At 41.9% G+C, this 16,694-nt stretch overlaps 1 protein-coding gene across 2 annotated transcripts in view; it reads left to right on the top strand.

The window, feature by feature from the left end:
• Window positions 1-16,694, top strand: part of CABLES1 (Cdk5 and Abl enzyme substrate 1) — a 51,956-nt gene that overhangs the window by 27,136 nt on the left and 8,126 nt on the right. Inside the window, exons 3-7 of one of the 2 annotated variants that reach the window (XM_081013110.1) lie at window positions 3,205-3,297; window positions 6,767-6,844; window positions 10,227-10,329; window positions 10,588-10,744; window positions 11,509-11,612. In XM_081013110.1, the coding sequence (XP_080869236.1) occupies window positions 3,205-3,297; window positions 6,767-6,844; window positions 10,227-10,329; window positions 10,588-10,744; window positions 11,509-11,612 (535 nt within the window). The remainder of the gene's footprint in view (window positions 1-3,204; window positions 3,298-6,766; window positions 6,845-10,226; window positions 10,330-10,587; window positions 10,745-11,508; window positions 11,613-16,694) is intronic. The other variant, XM_081013111.1, reaches the window with a different exon arrangement.

The following is a 16,694-nucleotide window of genomic DNA, read 5'->3' as shown; positions in this document are numbered from 1 at the left end:
AAGCACTCGGGGAATGAGGCCTTGAGGGAGAATGTGTGGCCAGGGGAAATTCTCAAGGACCAAATAGAAAGGGGGCTACATTTGGCCCCCTAGATTTGACGGTCTCCACCCCTGCCTGATATAGCAAGGAAGTGAGACTAGCAAGCGCAATTTAAATAGGTTATGTGTGAAGAGTCCTCACAGAATACAGACTCTGTTATAGAATTGTTTCAGCTTGGTCAGTGCAAAAAGAATGTAAACATTGGAGCTCTTTACAAGTACTGTTTTGATCACTGATGAACATTCACTCCACAAGGAACTTCTTGGGACTGCTGAAGTGATACACATGGCTGTTTGGGGCACACCTTATATAAATACAATGTTCTTTGACAACTCGTAGCTTTTAAGGTCTCTGTCCTGTAGCATCCGTCATTTCATGCCAAATATATTCATAATGCTGCAAACATAGGTGCCGCCAGAAGGCAAATTCGTTTGTAAAGACCTGTAGTTAGCCTGCTGATGCAGTATGCTCTGTGATACTATGTACCCTGTTAGAATCCAAACGCTGCATGACTGACTAATAATCTGTTTACCAATTCAGGATAATGTTGCTCTTTCATCAAAGCATTTGTGTTCACCAAGGACAGAGGATCAACTGTAGCTGGGGCTTTGATAGGAACCCAAAACAAGCTCATAACATGAGGCAGCCTTGCTCAGAGTCAAAGATCTGTTCATTTACAACCCTTTCTTTTTTAACATGATGCGAATTATTTACAAAGACAAAATAAAGAAATGAATAACTTGCCAATCTCATCCTTCTATAAGGTTAGAAAGGGACACAAACTTTGAACTTGCTTGTGATAAACAGAAAATATTTTTATCATTTGTGTTTGTCCTAGGTTTCCTATACGAAAATGAGCTAATAGAAACCATCACACTAACTGTTTGCTATCCTTGGAATTTGTTACGCTTGCCTGGCCAATACATGCCTTGCTTTCATTCATCCAAAGGGTGTTCAGATTTTTTCCATTGTACTTTTTAACATCCTTTACTACATTTTTCCCAGCTTTTTAAATTGCTTGTTTCAAACCATTCCAAAGGATCCTTACTGTATCCAGGTGCACACCATAACCAGTAATTTATTTTGTTTTATGAAGAAACATAAACTAAAAAAAAGCTCTTATTGAAATGCACTTGCAGTTGATAATGGAAGAAATGTGATTGATATGATATGATATGATATGATATACGTGTTTTAGCAGTATAATTACCATATTGGCCTGAATATAAGCCGCACCCGAATATAAGCTGCACCTTTAAAATTGGAGGGGGCGGGGAGAAAAAAATACCTGAATATAAGCTGCTCCATTCCTCGCTGCTCCTGGCTGCGTGGGGGGGGGGGGGGGGCTGTGTTGCCAGCGGCCTTTTCACTTCCTTCCTTTTCCCCTTCCCAGCCTTGGGGGAGAGGATGGGGACTACGAGTGGGGCTGGCGCCGTGCTCCTGGCACTGTTTGCCCTTCGCTCCTGGCTGCATACCCTAAGGTCACAAATATAAGCCGCACTTTAATTTTTCACTGTCGGAATTTGAGAAAAAAGTGAGGCTTATATTCAGGCTAATACGGTATTTAAAAAGTAACACACCCTGTGCATTTTGCCTGTGGTATAGCCCCTTGGCAAGACAAAAAATTTATAAAGTTCTCCATAGGTCAAGGCCTGAGTAATTTAGCTTATCAGTATTTACTACTGAAATCCACCCAATTCAAACTGAACAGAACCGTTTCCCCATCTCCTAAGGGGCAAAAAAACTGAATAGCAAAATCCGTTGCTTCTTCTTAATGAGACTGTTCTTTTTAGACCGTATGTAACAAAGCATTCATGAGAGCATTGTGAAGTGCAGTCATAAATTATTCAAATGCAGCTATAATTGCCCAAAGAAATAAATAATGTTTAATATTTCAGATTGTTTACTCGTGGTTCTCCTTCCAGTGGACTTCTGTTCGCAGTGGGGATTCTTTTAATTGGAGCCCATTGTGACTGCTGATAGGAATAGTTGAGTGGAGGGAGAAATGGCAGCAGGAAAAGCTATGCCTGCTGAAAGCCTGTCTTCTGCACAACTATTAAAGGTGCAGGAGCCCTGTCCTCTTTTCATCTGGCTAACCTGCCTAAAGCTCAAACAATGGCCCTCCATCAAATACATTGGATTTAAGATTGCTTGTCAGCAAGGGGCCATGTGAAAATACACTTTTGAAGCTGAAAACATGCTCTCTGTGTGCTATCAGATCCCTTTACTTCCATCTCTCATTGTCATATTTTTGTGTGTCAGTTACATCAGTGCATTTATCCTATACACCTCTCATGTCTATCCTCCGATCCCTTCCTAGACCACCGTATCCACATGTCACAATTCATGCACCATCTGTTGCCAATCAGTCCTCAGTTAATTGTGCTTTATCCTTTGCCCTTCCTCTGTTGGGTGCCTTTTATCTTTCCCTTCCCTTTGGTCCTACACATTACCTAGACGTAACACCTTTCCCATTCTATGTGCGTTTTCACCACTTTCCTACAGCTTAGGTTGTGCACACATTACTGGCTTTACACCCAGGGCATTCTTTTTCTCTCTCGCAATAATCAAATCTGGTCTTAAGGGAAATGTATCACAATGCAGTATTTTATAAGAAACAACAGGATAGATACACATTGTGGCTAATTTTGTGTATAGATCACTTCCCAAACCAGGGGTGGGAGCAAACTATATGCAGGGTAAATGGGAGTGTGTTAACAGACTTAAAAGAGGAAAAAGAGGAAGCAAACATATTTTAGAGAAGACCTCCTTGCACAATCCAGTTACTTTTGTTAGCAAAAGGAACTTTACCCATTATGAAGTGTTTAAAAACTGAAAAACATTTTGGTTTGCACTATTACAGAGAATTCTGATGGTTATGAAAAGACACATCATTCTTCCATTTCCCTATCTCATCTTTCCTAGGATCTGTAACAGAATCCAGGAAGTTCTGTTTTTCATTTTTAAATATATTGCTTCATTCTATTATTTTTTTAAGCCCCTTTTGTTTCTAGACATTCTTGTTTTCGTTATTGCTACAGACTCCTGAGTGGGGAGGATGGTGAACTGAATAATTTGTCTGGTCTTTCCTTCCTGCCTTTGTGTTGAGATATTTTGGCTATTCAGCAGAGAACTTAATTGGTTTCAATTGCTTTATTTTTCAGATGCCGGACTCTGTCAGGCTCACCCAGACCAAAGAACTTTAAGAAGGTTCATTTCATCAAAAACATGCGACAGAATGATACAAGGAATGGAAGGTATTTTGCAGGCAAAGAGCAATGTGCCTTTGTAGGAGACAATGGTCATCTTTTACATGTGGAAATTGGATTCTGTATGCAGATCACCACATTTCCTAGTGCAAGAATCCTCTGCAAGGAAAAGCAAGACATAGCCAGAGAATTACCTCTGTATTCTGTAGTCTTCAAGCTGGGCTACCTGGTAAAAAAAAAATCATGTAAAAATCATTGCCCCAGGATCCGCAGTGGCAAATTATCCACTGCCAAGTGGTAGTGTGTACAGGTGCTTACTGATGCAGGATTAACCCACAGTGAGAGCAACCTCCCCATCCTGGGCTACCACTGGATGTGGGTGGGGCTGCTAGCCACACAGTATGCAGCATTGCAGGTGAGAGTTTATACACTTTGCGGTTGAAGGAGAGAAGCTTTGTCCCATGGATGCTTATCTCTATGCTGCCTGTAACATGGTAGCCAGACATTATCTGTCGGGCAAAGCACATTGGCAAGAGAAGCAGTTGAAATAAATTTCTCTTCTTGGTTAACACTTTTGGTGTATGCTCTATAGGTGCGGGAATTACAAAGGGAGGCGTGTTATAGGGAGATAAAATACTACGCAAGGAGCCTCACTTGGGTTTTAAAAATAGTCAGCAGGTGCCCTAGAAGCCAACTGATGTTACGTTGGGTGAGCAGCAGCCATCAAGAACCTCCAGGTATGAAAAGTACAGAACAGAGAGTGGGACCAAAGCACAATGTTGCTTGCAAGGTTCTATCCAAGAGTGGATGTCTCTTCTGGTGCTTGCTAAGCTTTTGGAAGTAGTCAGGATGAATGAAGGGGGATAGTCAAGCCAAGGAATTTCAGCAGCCTGCCTGAGGGGCTTTTGGTGGGTGAGGAGATACAGTACATTGAGTGCTCCAAGCACCCAGTAGCTTTGGGTGCTAAAATGCCTTTGGAAAACAGAGAGCTCCTTTTTAGTAGCTAGATCCTTTGTCAGCCATTAGCAATGAGATGTGTTCCAACTTGTGAAAAAAATAAGGTATTGTTTTTGTGTTTATGAAACTCTCCTGAGCCGTTTTGTGTTGCCGGTTTAAGAACTCTGCTTCTGCCTCAGCAGTAGGCCACACTTCTGTTCAATCCTGTTTCCCAGCATGATTAATGTTAGAGGTGGACCAGATAGTTCAACATGCTTCAGATTAAGAGTACAGCACACTGCATTGTAGAAACATAGGAAGCTGCCTTATACCAGGTCAGCCTGTTTGTCTATCTAACACAATATATCCTACTCTGACCTCATTGAGACATTGAGGTCCTTCACATCTTCTGCTGCCTGAGGCTTTTCAGCAGCAGTGCCAGGACTGTAGCATGAGATCTTCTGCATTCAAAGTGTGTGCTCTCCCTCTGAGACTTCCCCTAATGTTCATAGTGAGTTTTCTTTTGTTGTGTAGTATCAAAGATACCGTATTTTTCGCCCTATAGGGCGCACCGGCCAATAGGGCGCACTTATTTTTTGGGGGGGGGAATAAAGGGGAGGAATTAATTCCCCCCCCCGAGCCCCAAAGAGCAAAGAAGCCATGACAGCGAGCGGGATGGATCCCGCTAGCTGTCCGGGTTTCGTTTTTAGCCTCGGGGCTGGGGGTCTGGGAGCGAAGGCTAGGTTGAGCAACCTCGCCATTGCTCCCGGAGCTTGCGGGGCTGGGGGCAGGGGAAGCTCGGGCTTCCCCCGACCCCAGCCCCCAGAACAGGCTGCTATCCGCAAGCCTTGGGAGCCCAGCGGGAACTCCCGCGGGTCCCAAGGCTTGCGGATAGCTTCCTGAAGCCTGGAGAGTGAGAGGGGTCGGTGCGCACTGACCCCTCTCGCTCTCCAGGCTTCAGCGAAAGCCTGCATTCGCCCCATAGGACGCACACACATTTCCCCTTCATTTTTGGAGGGGAAAAAGTGCGTCCTATAGGGCGAAAAATACGGTATTTGCCCCACTCATGTGACTGAACATGCTTTGAAATACCTTTGGGTATTTGCCTCCTTGTAGAGCTATAGGCTAACTAAATCCTTTATATGTGTGAAGTTTCAACAATGGTTTCTGTTTCATCACGAATACTAAAATTAAAGGGAAATGGCTGATCACTATCTGCATCTTGTTCTATATTCCGATGCTGTGCTTTGTAGGAAGTTTTCCTCTTTGCTTGCAATAGGACAACACAATTAAAAGTAGAATTGCGTGCTAATGATGATTTATAATCCTCACCTGAAGGGTGAAGAGTTCATTGTAAGTTCTTCCTGATGTTCACTGCTAGCACAATTGCATGCTGAGGTTAAAGGGACATTCCTAGTAGGTTGGTATCTAACATGGCCTATTCCCTCCAGTTCTGTCTGCATTTACAGTTGGAAGCCTTGCACATTTCATGCAAAATTCATTGCGTACAGGGACATTAGATTGCATGCTCTGAAAAGGCTGGCACGTCAGATGCTTTTGCAGACTTAATTACTGCTCTGAACTGCAGTAGTTAGTGTAAAATTTGTGCGAAAACACAGTGGAGTGAAGCCATCTGTTTGATTTTGGATCTCTTAATGCAGAAGTGGTTGTATTGTCATCTGTTCGGCAGACTCCAATTATCGTTGCATTTATGAACTCTGGACTAGAGGACCCATTTATTTCTCAACCATTTCTGGCACAGCACTGTGTTTAAAAAACAAAAATAAAACACAGCTGTCTGACCCATTAATAGTTTCCCTTGGGCTTCCTTGTCAAAGATATGTGAAGTTATGAAAGTGACAAAAAACCTGTGACAGTTGCTGGTTTTTTTCCTGGAGGTTTATGCCAATAACCAGATCAAAACATCCAAAAACAGATACTTCTTCTTCTCTCTCTCTCTCTCTCTCTCTCTCTCTCTCTCTCTCTCCCTTTCACACACACACACACACACACACACACACACTCTTTCTTAAATACATTATTTGTAGGACTGAAAGTAAACCATGTTTGAACAAGTGAAGTAGGGTTACCAACTTGTTTTTATTCCATTTCTTTAGCCAAATTAAGAGGACCAGCTTCTGTGTTACTAAAGCCACCCCCCCCCTTTGTCCGTTTGAATCTCAGAATGGTGCAGAGAGAGCAGAGTAATGGTGGATACGCATTGGCTCAAGTCCCAAGCTTTTCATTCTGCACCCAGACTGCTATGCATAAGGCTCTTTCCCCCCTTTGTCCCACTGGAGATATGATTACTAGTGATCTCTCTTAAAGCACTGATAACCAAGTGTTAAGCCTCCCTTGTCCTATGTCAGTTTATGGTGCTTGGCCTGTCAGATGTTGGTAAGCGCAACATACAGTGCAGTTTATGAGTGAGAATAGATCCAATTCGTCTGCAACAGTGCAATAGAAAGAAAAGTAGGATAGCGGAAAGCAGTTTTTGCCAAGCAAAGTTTTAAGTTTGAATTGAATTGAATTGCTGGATTTGCTACCCTCTATCATAGCCTTTACTTTATTTGTTTTCTAGAATAGTCCTTATTAGTGGCAGAAGATCCTTCTGCAGCATATTTTCAGTGCTGCCGTATCGGGACTGTAGCCATGTTGGGTATGTATATTTGTTTCATACCTGTTGAGTTTTTCTGGGTAAATGTTATGTGCTACATGCATCAGGGATGTTGCAGATGACATTTCTAAAAAAATGGTAAACTTAATTAGAAATGTTTGCCCATGACAGATGATCAGTATCTGCACTTCCAAAAGAAGTGAACAGGAACTGCAGTTTTTCTTCAGCATTTCAGATCTTCAGTTGGCCTTATCACAACGCGGCATACTCTGAACCAAGTGAGAAGCTGCTGTATGCTATGACTAGGAATGGATTGTCTTTGAAATCAAAGCAAGTTATATTGTTATTTGTGATGTACAGAGTATAAGTGATGTCTTATCTGATGTGCGACTGACCGCACTTCACACCATTTGAATTTGCTAACAATGCATTAATAGTGCGGTGTATCTGAAATAAAAGTTTTTTATAGATAGAGGTTGCACTTCAGACCAAATGCAATCCTTTAATCATACAGTGGTACCTCAGGTTAAGTACTTAATTCGTTCCAGAGGTCCGTACTTAACCTGAAACTGTTCTTAACCTGAAGCACCACTTTAGCTAATGGGGCCTCCTGCTGCTGCCGCGCCACCAGAGCACGATTTTGGTTCTCATCCTGAAGCAAAGTTCTTAACCTGAAGCACTATTTCTGGGTTAGCGGAGTCTGTAACCTGAAACGTATGTAACCTGAAGCGTATGTAACCTGAGGTACCACTGTAATAGGAATTAAAATGATAAAATGTTGTAAAGTTTTTCTGTAGATTTTTACAGAAATTGCACATTGATAATTTAAAAAGCATTTTATGAAATCATGCTGGAGAAGATAGTTTGGAAAGCCAGGAGTCAATGTGTATGGCAGTTTTCCCCAACCTGGTGCCCCCCAGATGTTTTGGACTATAAAATGATGTATTCTGTACTAGTTTTGTGAATCTAATTTATTGATGATTTGTATACAGTGGTACCTCGGGTTAAGTACTTAATTCGTTCTAGAGCTCCGTACTTAACCTGAAACTGTTCTTAACCTGAAGCACCACTTTAGCTAATGGGGCCTCCTGCTGCTGCTGCGCCGCCGGAGCCCGATTTCTGTTCTCATCCTGAAGCAAAGTTCTTAACCTGAAGCACTATTTCTGGGTTAGTGGAATCTTTAACCTGAAGTGTATGTAACCTGAAGCGTATGTAACCTGAGGTATCACTGTACTTCTGGGCTGTTCTGTCAGCTCTCAAAAATCGCTTGCTTTTTCTTTTTTTTAAAAATGGTTCGTGAAAGGCCTGGTGGTGTATCACCTGCACAACCATTGCACTAGAGATGAAGGATTGTAGTGCCAATGCAGTGCCACAACTTCAAACTGGCACCAGTACAATCACGTTCCTTGGCACTGCAACACAGTGGGCTTTTACCCTTTCAAGTGGCCCAAGGGACTGTTGAAAGTCCATGCTTTTGACACGGCCTTGCAGTATGTTCTGACAAAGCTTGCTTCTGTAGACTGTACCTCAACGTTTTATTCATTTGGTACCGTCTCATCTGTACTGTACTTGTTGGCATCAGTCTCAGGAGACAGTGGAAGAGTATGCCTTTGGGAGTAAAGTCAAACCATGGTAGTTACAGCGCCTGCTTTTGGCTGTAGAGACCAATACAGGAGAGACGTGTTTTGTTGTAGTTGGAGCAAATGAAGGCGCCCGTCATGCTGCACCTCTGTGCTCATCCCAGCGGTCATTCTTTCTCTGGTCACTGCTGTGGATGCACAACCTGACTGTCTTGTTGTCTGCAAGGGATTCTCATATGGCAGGGTTAATGTTGCCAGCCTGTACTGTCCTCTACCTTCCCTTCACTTACCATACCACTCTCAGGAAGGGCTTCCTAAGGACAGTATATTCTTAGGCAAAGTATTGTATCCCTCCTCCTCCTCCTTTGGGTCCAAGCTCTTCTGATGGTCTTAAAATAATAATAATAATAATAATAATAATAATAATAATAACAGCAACAACATTTCTTGTGCCAGGTATGCTTCTGGCCCCATCCATCACTAGCAGGTTTCTACATGCAAGCTTTAAAGGTTAAAACAAACACTTTAAATTGTGTCCAGAAATTAATTAAAGGCCACTGGAGCTCTTTTAATACTGGAGAGATGCTCTCAGGGGCTTGTATCAGATAGCGTGCACCTACTTTTTCAAATTCCTCTTCTGAAACTGGCATTTGCCTTTGTACCAGTGAGAGATTCCTCCTCCTCCTCCTCCTCCTCCTCCTCATTATTATATTTTTACCCCACTCATCTGACTGGGTTGCCCTAGCCACTCTGGGCAGCTTCCAACAAAATATAAAAACACAATACATTAAAAAACTTCCCTATACAGGTCTCCCTTCAGATGTCTTCTAAGAGTCATGTAGATGTTTATGTCCTTGACATCCAATGGGACGGCGTTTCACGGAGCACCTACTCCAAACGAATCCAGCTTCTGGGGAGGAATCTTCCTCAGGTCTGCAGGAGGAGAGGAAGGAGTAAAATTTCACTCATATGCTGTAGTCATCCTCTATACACAACTAACAACTATTTTTATTTTCAAAAATGGTATGTCACATTTAAGGTCACATTTAATTTGACCCTTACACTCGGTTTCCATGAATTTGAAATACAGACTATTATAAGACTTCATCTGCCTACCCCAAGGGTGGAGAACCTTATACTGTCAAAGGATTAATCTGCTGAGGCCTGCATGATGGCTGTACACAGGAACCAAAAGAGAGCAGGGCTACCCCTTTTCTTTCTGCCAGCCCCTTCTTTCTCCTTCTTCCACCCCACCCAGCTTCCCCCCACCTACAGAAAGTTGGTGCCACACGCAGCTCTTCGGCCACGGGTTCCTTCCCCAGGTCTCATAAGCAGGGGCCCCCCATATTTTGAACTGCATGTAAATACAGTGCATAAGATTTCAAAAAAGCATTGTGTTCTGAGGCTTCTGTTGTTGCACAGAGCATTGGCTTTTCAATTTTGTTCCCAGGTTTAAAAAAAACCTGGTTAATTTTTAATTGCGCTTTAAATTATTCACATGCTGGAGTGTTCGGCCGTTGTTCTCCCTTAAAGAGAGAATGCCCCGCAGAACTCCTGCATAGATTTTTATAGGTCTGTATCTATATTCAGATAATCCAGTAAATGTTATTTCTGCTTAATGATACAACTGTGCTTGCTTCCCTGGGCAAGAGTATTCTGATTTTGTGTTCATTATTAGTATTAGCATATAAAATTTTGGCAAGAGAGTCCTGTTCTACATAATTATCATTTTCTTACTTGTGTTTGAGAAATGGCATTGAGTGCACAAACAAATGGCATTGAACAAACAAGATTTATATCTAGTTACATGCAAAATATATTAACCACTGGCTTCTGCTTCCCAGGGATATGAAAGCAGAAGGTGGGAGGCCATGCCATTCTGCGGCAGGAGTTTGCTTGAAAGACATAGTTGGCCTTGAAGGTGTGGAATTGGGAGCCAATGGGAAGGTAAGACTACTTATCCTACCAACATATAATCTCGTGAACCAAATGTCAAATCACATTTGTATCCTACAGTTACTATTTCTTAAGCAACAGTATTCTCTTATTTTTTTTAGGAAACAGTGATTTCTAAGCATCTGTAAAAATTCAGAACATTCAGTTCTTGAAATTCAAGTTTAAAGTAAACAGGTTCTGTACATGAGCTTCCATGTTGTGGAGCAATAAAAAAAATCAACATTGTGTGTCTCTTTTTCTTCTTCTTAGACTGTTTCTTATACCCAGTTTCTCTTCCCAACCAACGCTTTGGGAGGACGAAGAAACACGATAGACTCCACCTCATCCTTCTCACAATTTCGCAATGCAAGCCATCGTAGCCTTTCATTGGGAAGGGCTAACAGCACCCAAGGGAGCATGGATGGAGGTAACATTTTAGAATACATGTGCATTTGAATCCTCAGCCTAAATGGAACTTTGTGGAATAGATTGGCGTGATTGTCTTCAGCTGCATTCTGTGAACCTGTGCACCCCTTCCCAAGCCCATGAGATCTAGCTATCACACAACCCCTAGGCCCCACAACAGCTGCTGACCCTTCTAATATTGTTGGAAGATTTAGTGGTAGCTCATGACTGACACTCAGGGAACCCTGGAACTGTTTAAGCTGTATCTACCAGTAGCAAGCATTTTTGGCCGTTGTTGCGTGACCAATGGACTGTGCACTCTCTTGAGTCCAAATATGTTAGAGGCTTGCTCAATGCAGTGCAGCCATTTGTACATTAGGGCTTTCATTAACATTGTTCTATCTTCAGTAAGTCCACTTATGAACATTATTTGGAAAAAATAAATATCCATTGCTGTCTATTAATGGAGCTGATTTAAAATTCATAGATTACATTTTGATCATTCAGGTAGGAAGCCTGTAATCTTTCCCAATGCACATCTTCTGGCTTGTTTGGTTAAGTATGTTGCTTTTTTTGCTTCAGTGCTCCTTGCCCATCCCTAGATTGCCACTGAAGACCACATAAACATTCACCTTCACAGTTTTAACTATATACTTCAGAAGCTGAATTGCCCATGCAAAGGCAGTGTTCTGCAATTCGACTGTAAGCTTGTCTTCCGTTATTTATTATTTTATGTCTCTCACATTACCTTATGCAGTTGCTTGTATGCATTGATCTTCTTCATAGGCAGTGACCTGGGAGATTATATTGAGTACGACCCTAATCTTTTGGATGATCCTCAGTGGCCGTGTGGGAAGCACAAGCGGGTGCTAATATTCCCTTCATATATGGTGAGTAGTGTTTGATAATGTGACAAAATAGAACATGAACTATACACCGGCTAAAACTTTGAAGCCTTAATTTGTCTTACTTAAACTGATTGCTCTTTATCTCTGCTGAGAGTAACAACTTACGAATCCTAATTACAAATGACAAATGCTTTGCCTTTTGGGATATGAAAGCTGCTGTGGATCAATGAAAGGGCAAACGACATTATGCTACTGTATTTCATTGGCCGAAAATCTAAGGTTTGTCATTTAGTTAGTTTTTTACAGTCATACCTTGGGTTGCGAACGCTGTGGGTTGCGCGTTTTCAGGTTACGGACCGCACCGAATCCGGAAGTACCAGAACGTGTTACTTCTGGGTTTTGGTGCATGCGCAGTAGCGCCAAATCGCATCACGCAGGTGTGCAGACGCGGCGCTGCGGGTTGAGAACGTGCCTCCCGTACGGATCACATTCGCAACCCGAGGTTCCACTGTATTTTATTCAAAGAACGTAACTATTTTCCTACTCCGCTCCTCTCGCCCACTCACTCTCTCCTTTTGATGTTAGTCTCTTTCCCACACACTTTATACATGAACACAGCATACGAAGATAAAAGATGGCGCCCATTGTCACATCTAATTTGGCTCTTAAAACTACTGTATACAGTAGCAGATAGGCCTGTAGTCCTGAATAGAATACAGCTTTAATTACCCCATTTCACAAGTGGGCAGAGTAAAGAGTAGCCCTTATGTCAGCATGGAACATTTTGTTCTCTCTGTGTTGAGCTCCGGTGTGTAATTAAACTTTCATTAGTTGGCAGGCTTTTGTCATTAGAGCTTGGCAGCTGCAGCCCTGTAGAAATTATTGTCTCTTATGGGTGTGGCCACAAACTAAGTGGAGTGAGTGAGACCAGGAAACACACACACACACACACACACACACACTCGTATTGGGGTGTGGGAGCACTGAGACATATGAGATGGTCTGAACAAGTAGTGGTGTAAATTGGCTTTTGTCCACTGCATTCAGAATAGAGCAACAGTTGGGCATTGTCTCATCTGTTATTCTAGCCTTTTGAATAGAATTCTGTCAGCAGGATGGATGGAATTATAACAGACCAAATGACAACTGCAGAATTTGATATAATAATAATAAATAATAATTTAATTTATATCCCGCCCATCTTGCTGGGTTTCCCCAGCCACTCTGGGCAGCTTACAACATATATAAAAACACAGCAAAGCATCAAGCGTTAAAAAACAAAATATCCTATATGAGCAACAAATAGAAACCAATAATAATAACAACATGATAACAACAGTAATAACATTAATGAGGTGAAAGAGACACCATGTGGTGCATTTTCATCAGCAATATCAAGAATGTAGTTTAGCCTGGAACTTGTCACTTGAGATTGTGTTCTAGGAGGGTAGACTTAACTCTTGTCTTGTGCTGGAACCGCACTTTCCACCAACTGGAACTGGATGCAGAAGTCATACACTTAGAATTAAATATAATTGTGTTTATTTGTAACTGCTGAAAGAGTACCAGGAGCTCAGTCTTTGCACATACAAATTTGGAGCTGGTTACCCCCAATTTCAGTATTTATTTGGAGTGGGGTAGGAAGAGAGTGTAATTTAGCTTTGCTGTAGTTAAATAATTGGGAGTCAGGAATCCTTGCTGATCTACTGCACATCACCCAGAGATGTACCAGTAAATCCCAATCTTCTCCCCACCATACTTTAGGAGGGACAAAAGAGAAGCTTGGACTGCAGTTTGGCTACATTTGAATTGCCATATTTTCCCCCTGATGGAATCTCTGTGCTTTTAAAACACCTGAACAGCAGGCAAAAATACAACAGAGGCTGCTTGCCAACAAATATTCTTCTTAAACCAGGGAACATGTTTCCTGCTTGGCAGGGGGTTGGACTCGATAGCCCTTGTGATCTCTTCCAACTCTATGATTCTATGATTCTGTGATTCTATAATAAATCATCACACAACCATCTGCCATAGGAATCATAGAAGCAGCAGACTTTTATTTTTTATTTTTTTTTTAAGTTGGTACAATTTTCCTTTTTTTATTTGCTGCTGTTTACAATGTGGCAACATGCAAGCAGTTGGTGGAGACAGGCACTTTTCAGACTGATTAACTGTTTCAGTTTTATGTGCCTTCTTGATTATAATCCTGTATCTAGGATACTATAAGGGATGCAAATGTGTAATACTGATTTACTGAGAACACTTAAAAAGTACAAGCTGGTGATAATTCTATTGGCAAATGTCATTTGTGCTTTCCATGTAGAGGCACCAAATATTTTATTCCTGCAGTACAGTCTGGCATAAAATATTCAGTTGCCTTTTGCAGTGATCCTTTTCTTCTGGTGATGATAAAAGGAATCCCCAAGACTGTATTTAAAATTCTGTCACAGACCTTGGGCACATAAAGTATTCATAATTTCCATGAAGCAGAGAGCCACAACCACAGCTGCTCTACATTAACTAGGTACTCTCTTTCTCTTATCCTTTATACTACATACAGGCTTCACGGTACAGTGGTACCTCGGGTTAAGTACTTAATTCGGTCCTGAGGTCCGTACTTAACCTGAAACTGTTCTTAACCTGAAGCACCACTTTGGCTAATGGGGCCTCCTGCTGCTGCTGCGCCGCCGGAGCACAATTTCTGTTCTCATCCTGAAGCAAAGTTCTTAACCTGAAGCACTATTTCTGGGTTAGCAGAGTCTGTAACCTGAAGCGTATGTAACCCGAGGTACCACTGTACTGAATTGTGGTATCACAGTTGCACACACATAATTCATTCTTTCAGTTTTAAAAAGCTACTAGCACAAACACTGATGAATGGGTTCAGTCCAAAGCAATTTAGTCAGGGTTAAACCACAGAGCCTAGGACTTGCCGATCAGAAGGTTGGCGGTTCGAATCCTCGCGACGGGGTGAGCTCCTCTTGCTGGGTCCCTTCTCCTGCCAACCTAGCAGTTCGAAAGCACATCAAAAAGTGCAAGTAGATAAATAGGTACCGCTCTGGTGGGAAGGTAAACGGCGTTTCCGTGCGCTGCTCTGGTTCGCCAGAAGCGGCGTAGTCATGCTGGCCACATGACCTGGAAGCTGTACGCCGGCTCTCTCGGCCAATAAAGCGAGATGAGCGCCGCAACCCCAGAGTCGCTCACAACTGGACCTAATGGTCAGGGGTCCCTTTACCTTTACCTTTAATTCCCATAGAAAACACTGGGACTTGAGATGATTATGGTTTTCTTTTTTACATTAATTTCAATGTAAAGCACAACTGGATCCAAACTCATTGTGTTTTGACAATTGAGAGAAGGCATGACATTTGACAAATGAATCAGTTTGAGGAAGAGCTGTAGCTCAGTGATGGAGAGCACAGTTTGTTTGTAGAAGTTCCACTGCCCAGTCCATGCACCTCCCAGTTGGGCTGGGGAAGACCCCTACCTGAAAGCTAGTTAAGCCGCTGACAGTCACTGTTAACAGGACTCAGTCACAGTGCCTGACGTTTTGCAGAGTGATTTTACCAGCTATGAACCAAATCTGTAGGTCTGGTCATGAATATTTCCATCTACATTTATGGCATTTGAGTGCAGCTCAAAGCACCCATGAATGGAGCGACTTCATTTAGACCACAACTGTTGCTGCCACATGATATTAAGTATTCAGACATAGAAAAATGTGCATGGCTAATGTTTCTTACAATAAAATAAAAAAATTCCATCCAGTAGCACCTTAGAGACCAACTAAGTTTTTTATTGGTATGAGCTTTCGTGTGCATGCACACTTTTTGAGATACATACACTTTTTCAGATACATCTGAAGAAGTTTGCATGCACACGAAAGCTCATACCAATGACAAACTTAGTTGGTCTCTAAGGTGCTACTGGACGGAATGTTTTTGTTTTGTTTCGACTACGGTAGACCAACACGGCTACCTACCTGTTTCTTACAATACTTAGAGGGAGCTTTGTGAAGGCTATGTATATAGCAGTTACCTTTCTTCCAATGGGTTAGTGGCTTGAGTTATATTTCTGGTCTTTTTTTCTGGCTTGGAAATTATTGTAGCAAACAAGTCTGTCTAGGGATGGATATCCGCTACTTGATTTTGCTTCAGCTTCTTATATTTTTGGTTGCTGGACAACTTCCAAGAGTGATTTAGAATAACTTTGTGGAGACTTCTTTGCAATCTAGTTATTTGTCTCAATGGTAGGCCATGGCAAAGGCTCAGACTGCAGGAGGGCAGCTCATAGTTTAGCTGTTCATTCCACCAAAGGCGATGGCAGGTCACTGCTGTGTTTGCTGTGTCTGGCTGAAGAATTGAATGCGTGCCAGGATAAATAGCTACCAGTTCCAGTGGATGCATGCCAGCTTTTCTCCCAAGTTTAAGTGCTAACAATATTTTCATGTCCTTTGCTTTTTAAGGACATGCCATATGACTTACCAAACCAACCATATTCTAAAAAGTAATATAATTTGCTGTTGCAGTTTGAGAAGCTGGAATGCAAGAGAAAGCTAGCTTTCTTCAGAGATCCACCCCCCCATATTAAAATACAGTTAAAATAAAATGCAATAAAATCATGTATACTTTTGTAAGTAAAATTCTGACTGTTCCGTTCTTGCTCTTTTCTACACAATATACAGGCAGAACTGGAGGGTGTTGGTAGCCTTTTCTGTCAAGCACTGAGCCCTAACAATTGATGAGAAATAACAGAATTAATATATTAAGGGAGGAAGGCCCTTCCAGTATAAAGGACATGACACTTAGCATTCCTCTGAATCCATTAGCTTAGTAAGTACTAGTGATATTCGTCATGGGGCACTTTCATAAAAACAACAACACACGTACACATGAATATCTGAGAGAGGGCACATCCTTGCCTGAATTGTTTCTGAACTAATTTATAAACCATTTTGAAATATATTTGTGGATTTCCCTGCAGACTTGTGCAGCTTCTCTGTTGTCATTTACTCAAAAGAATGCTGAAAGTGTAATAGCGTAGCACTCAGACTTCTTTTTCTAAACATGTGTTGCACAAGTGTTATGCACTTCAGGGAGAAACGGAACTCTGTACTTGGACTTT

This window comes from Podarcis pityusensis, assembly GCF_964106645.2.
Source record: "Podarcis pityusensis genome assembly, chromosome: 7".
NCBI classification, from domain to species: Eukaryota; Metazoa; Chordata; class Lepidosauria; order Squamata; family Lacertidae; genus Podarcis; species Podarcis pityusensis.
This window is presented reverse-complemented; position numbering and strand designations above follow the sequence as displayed.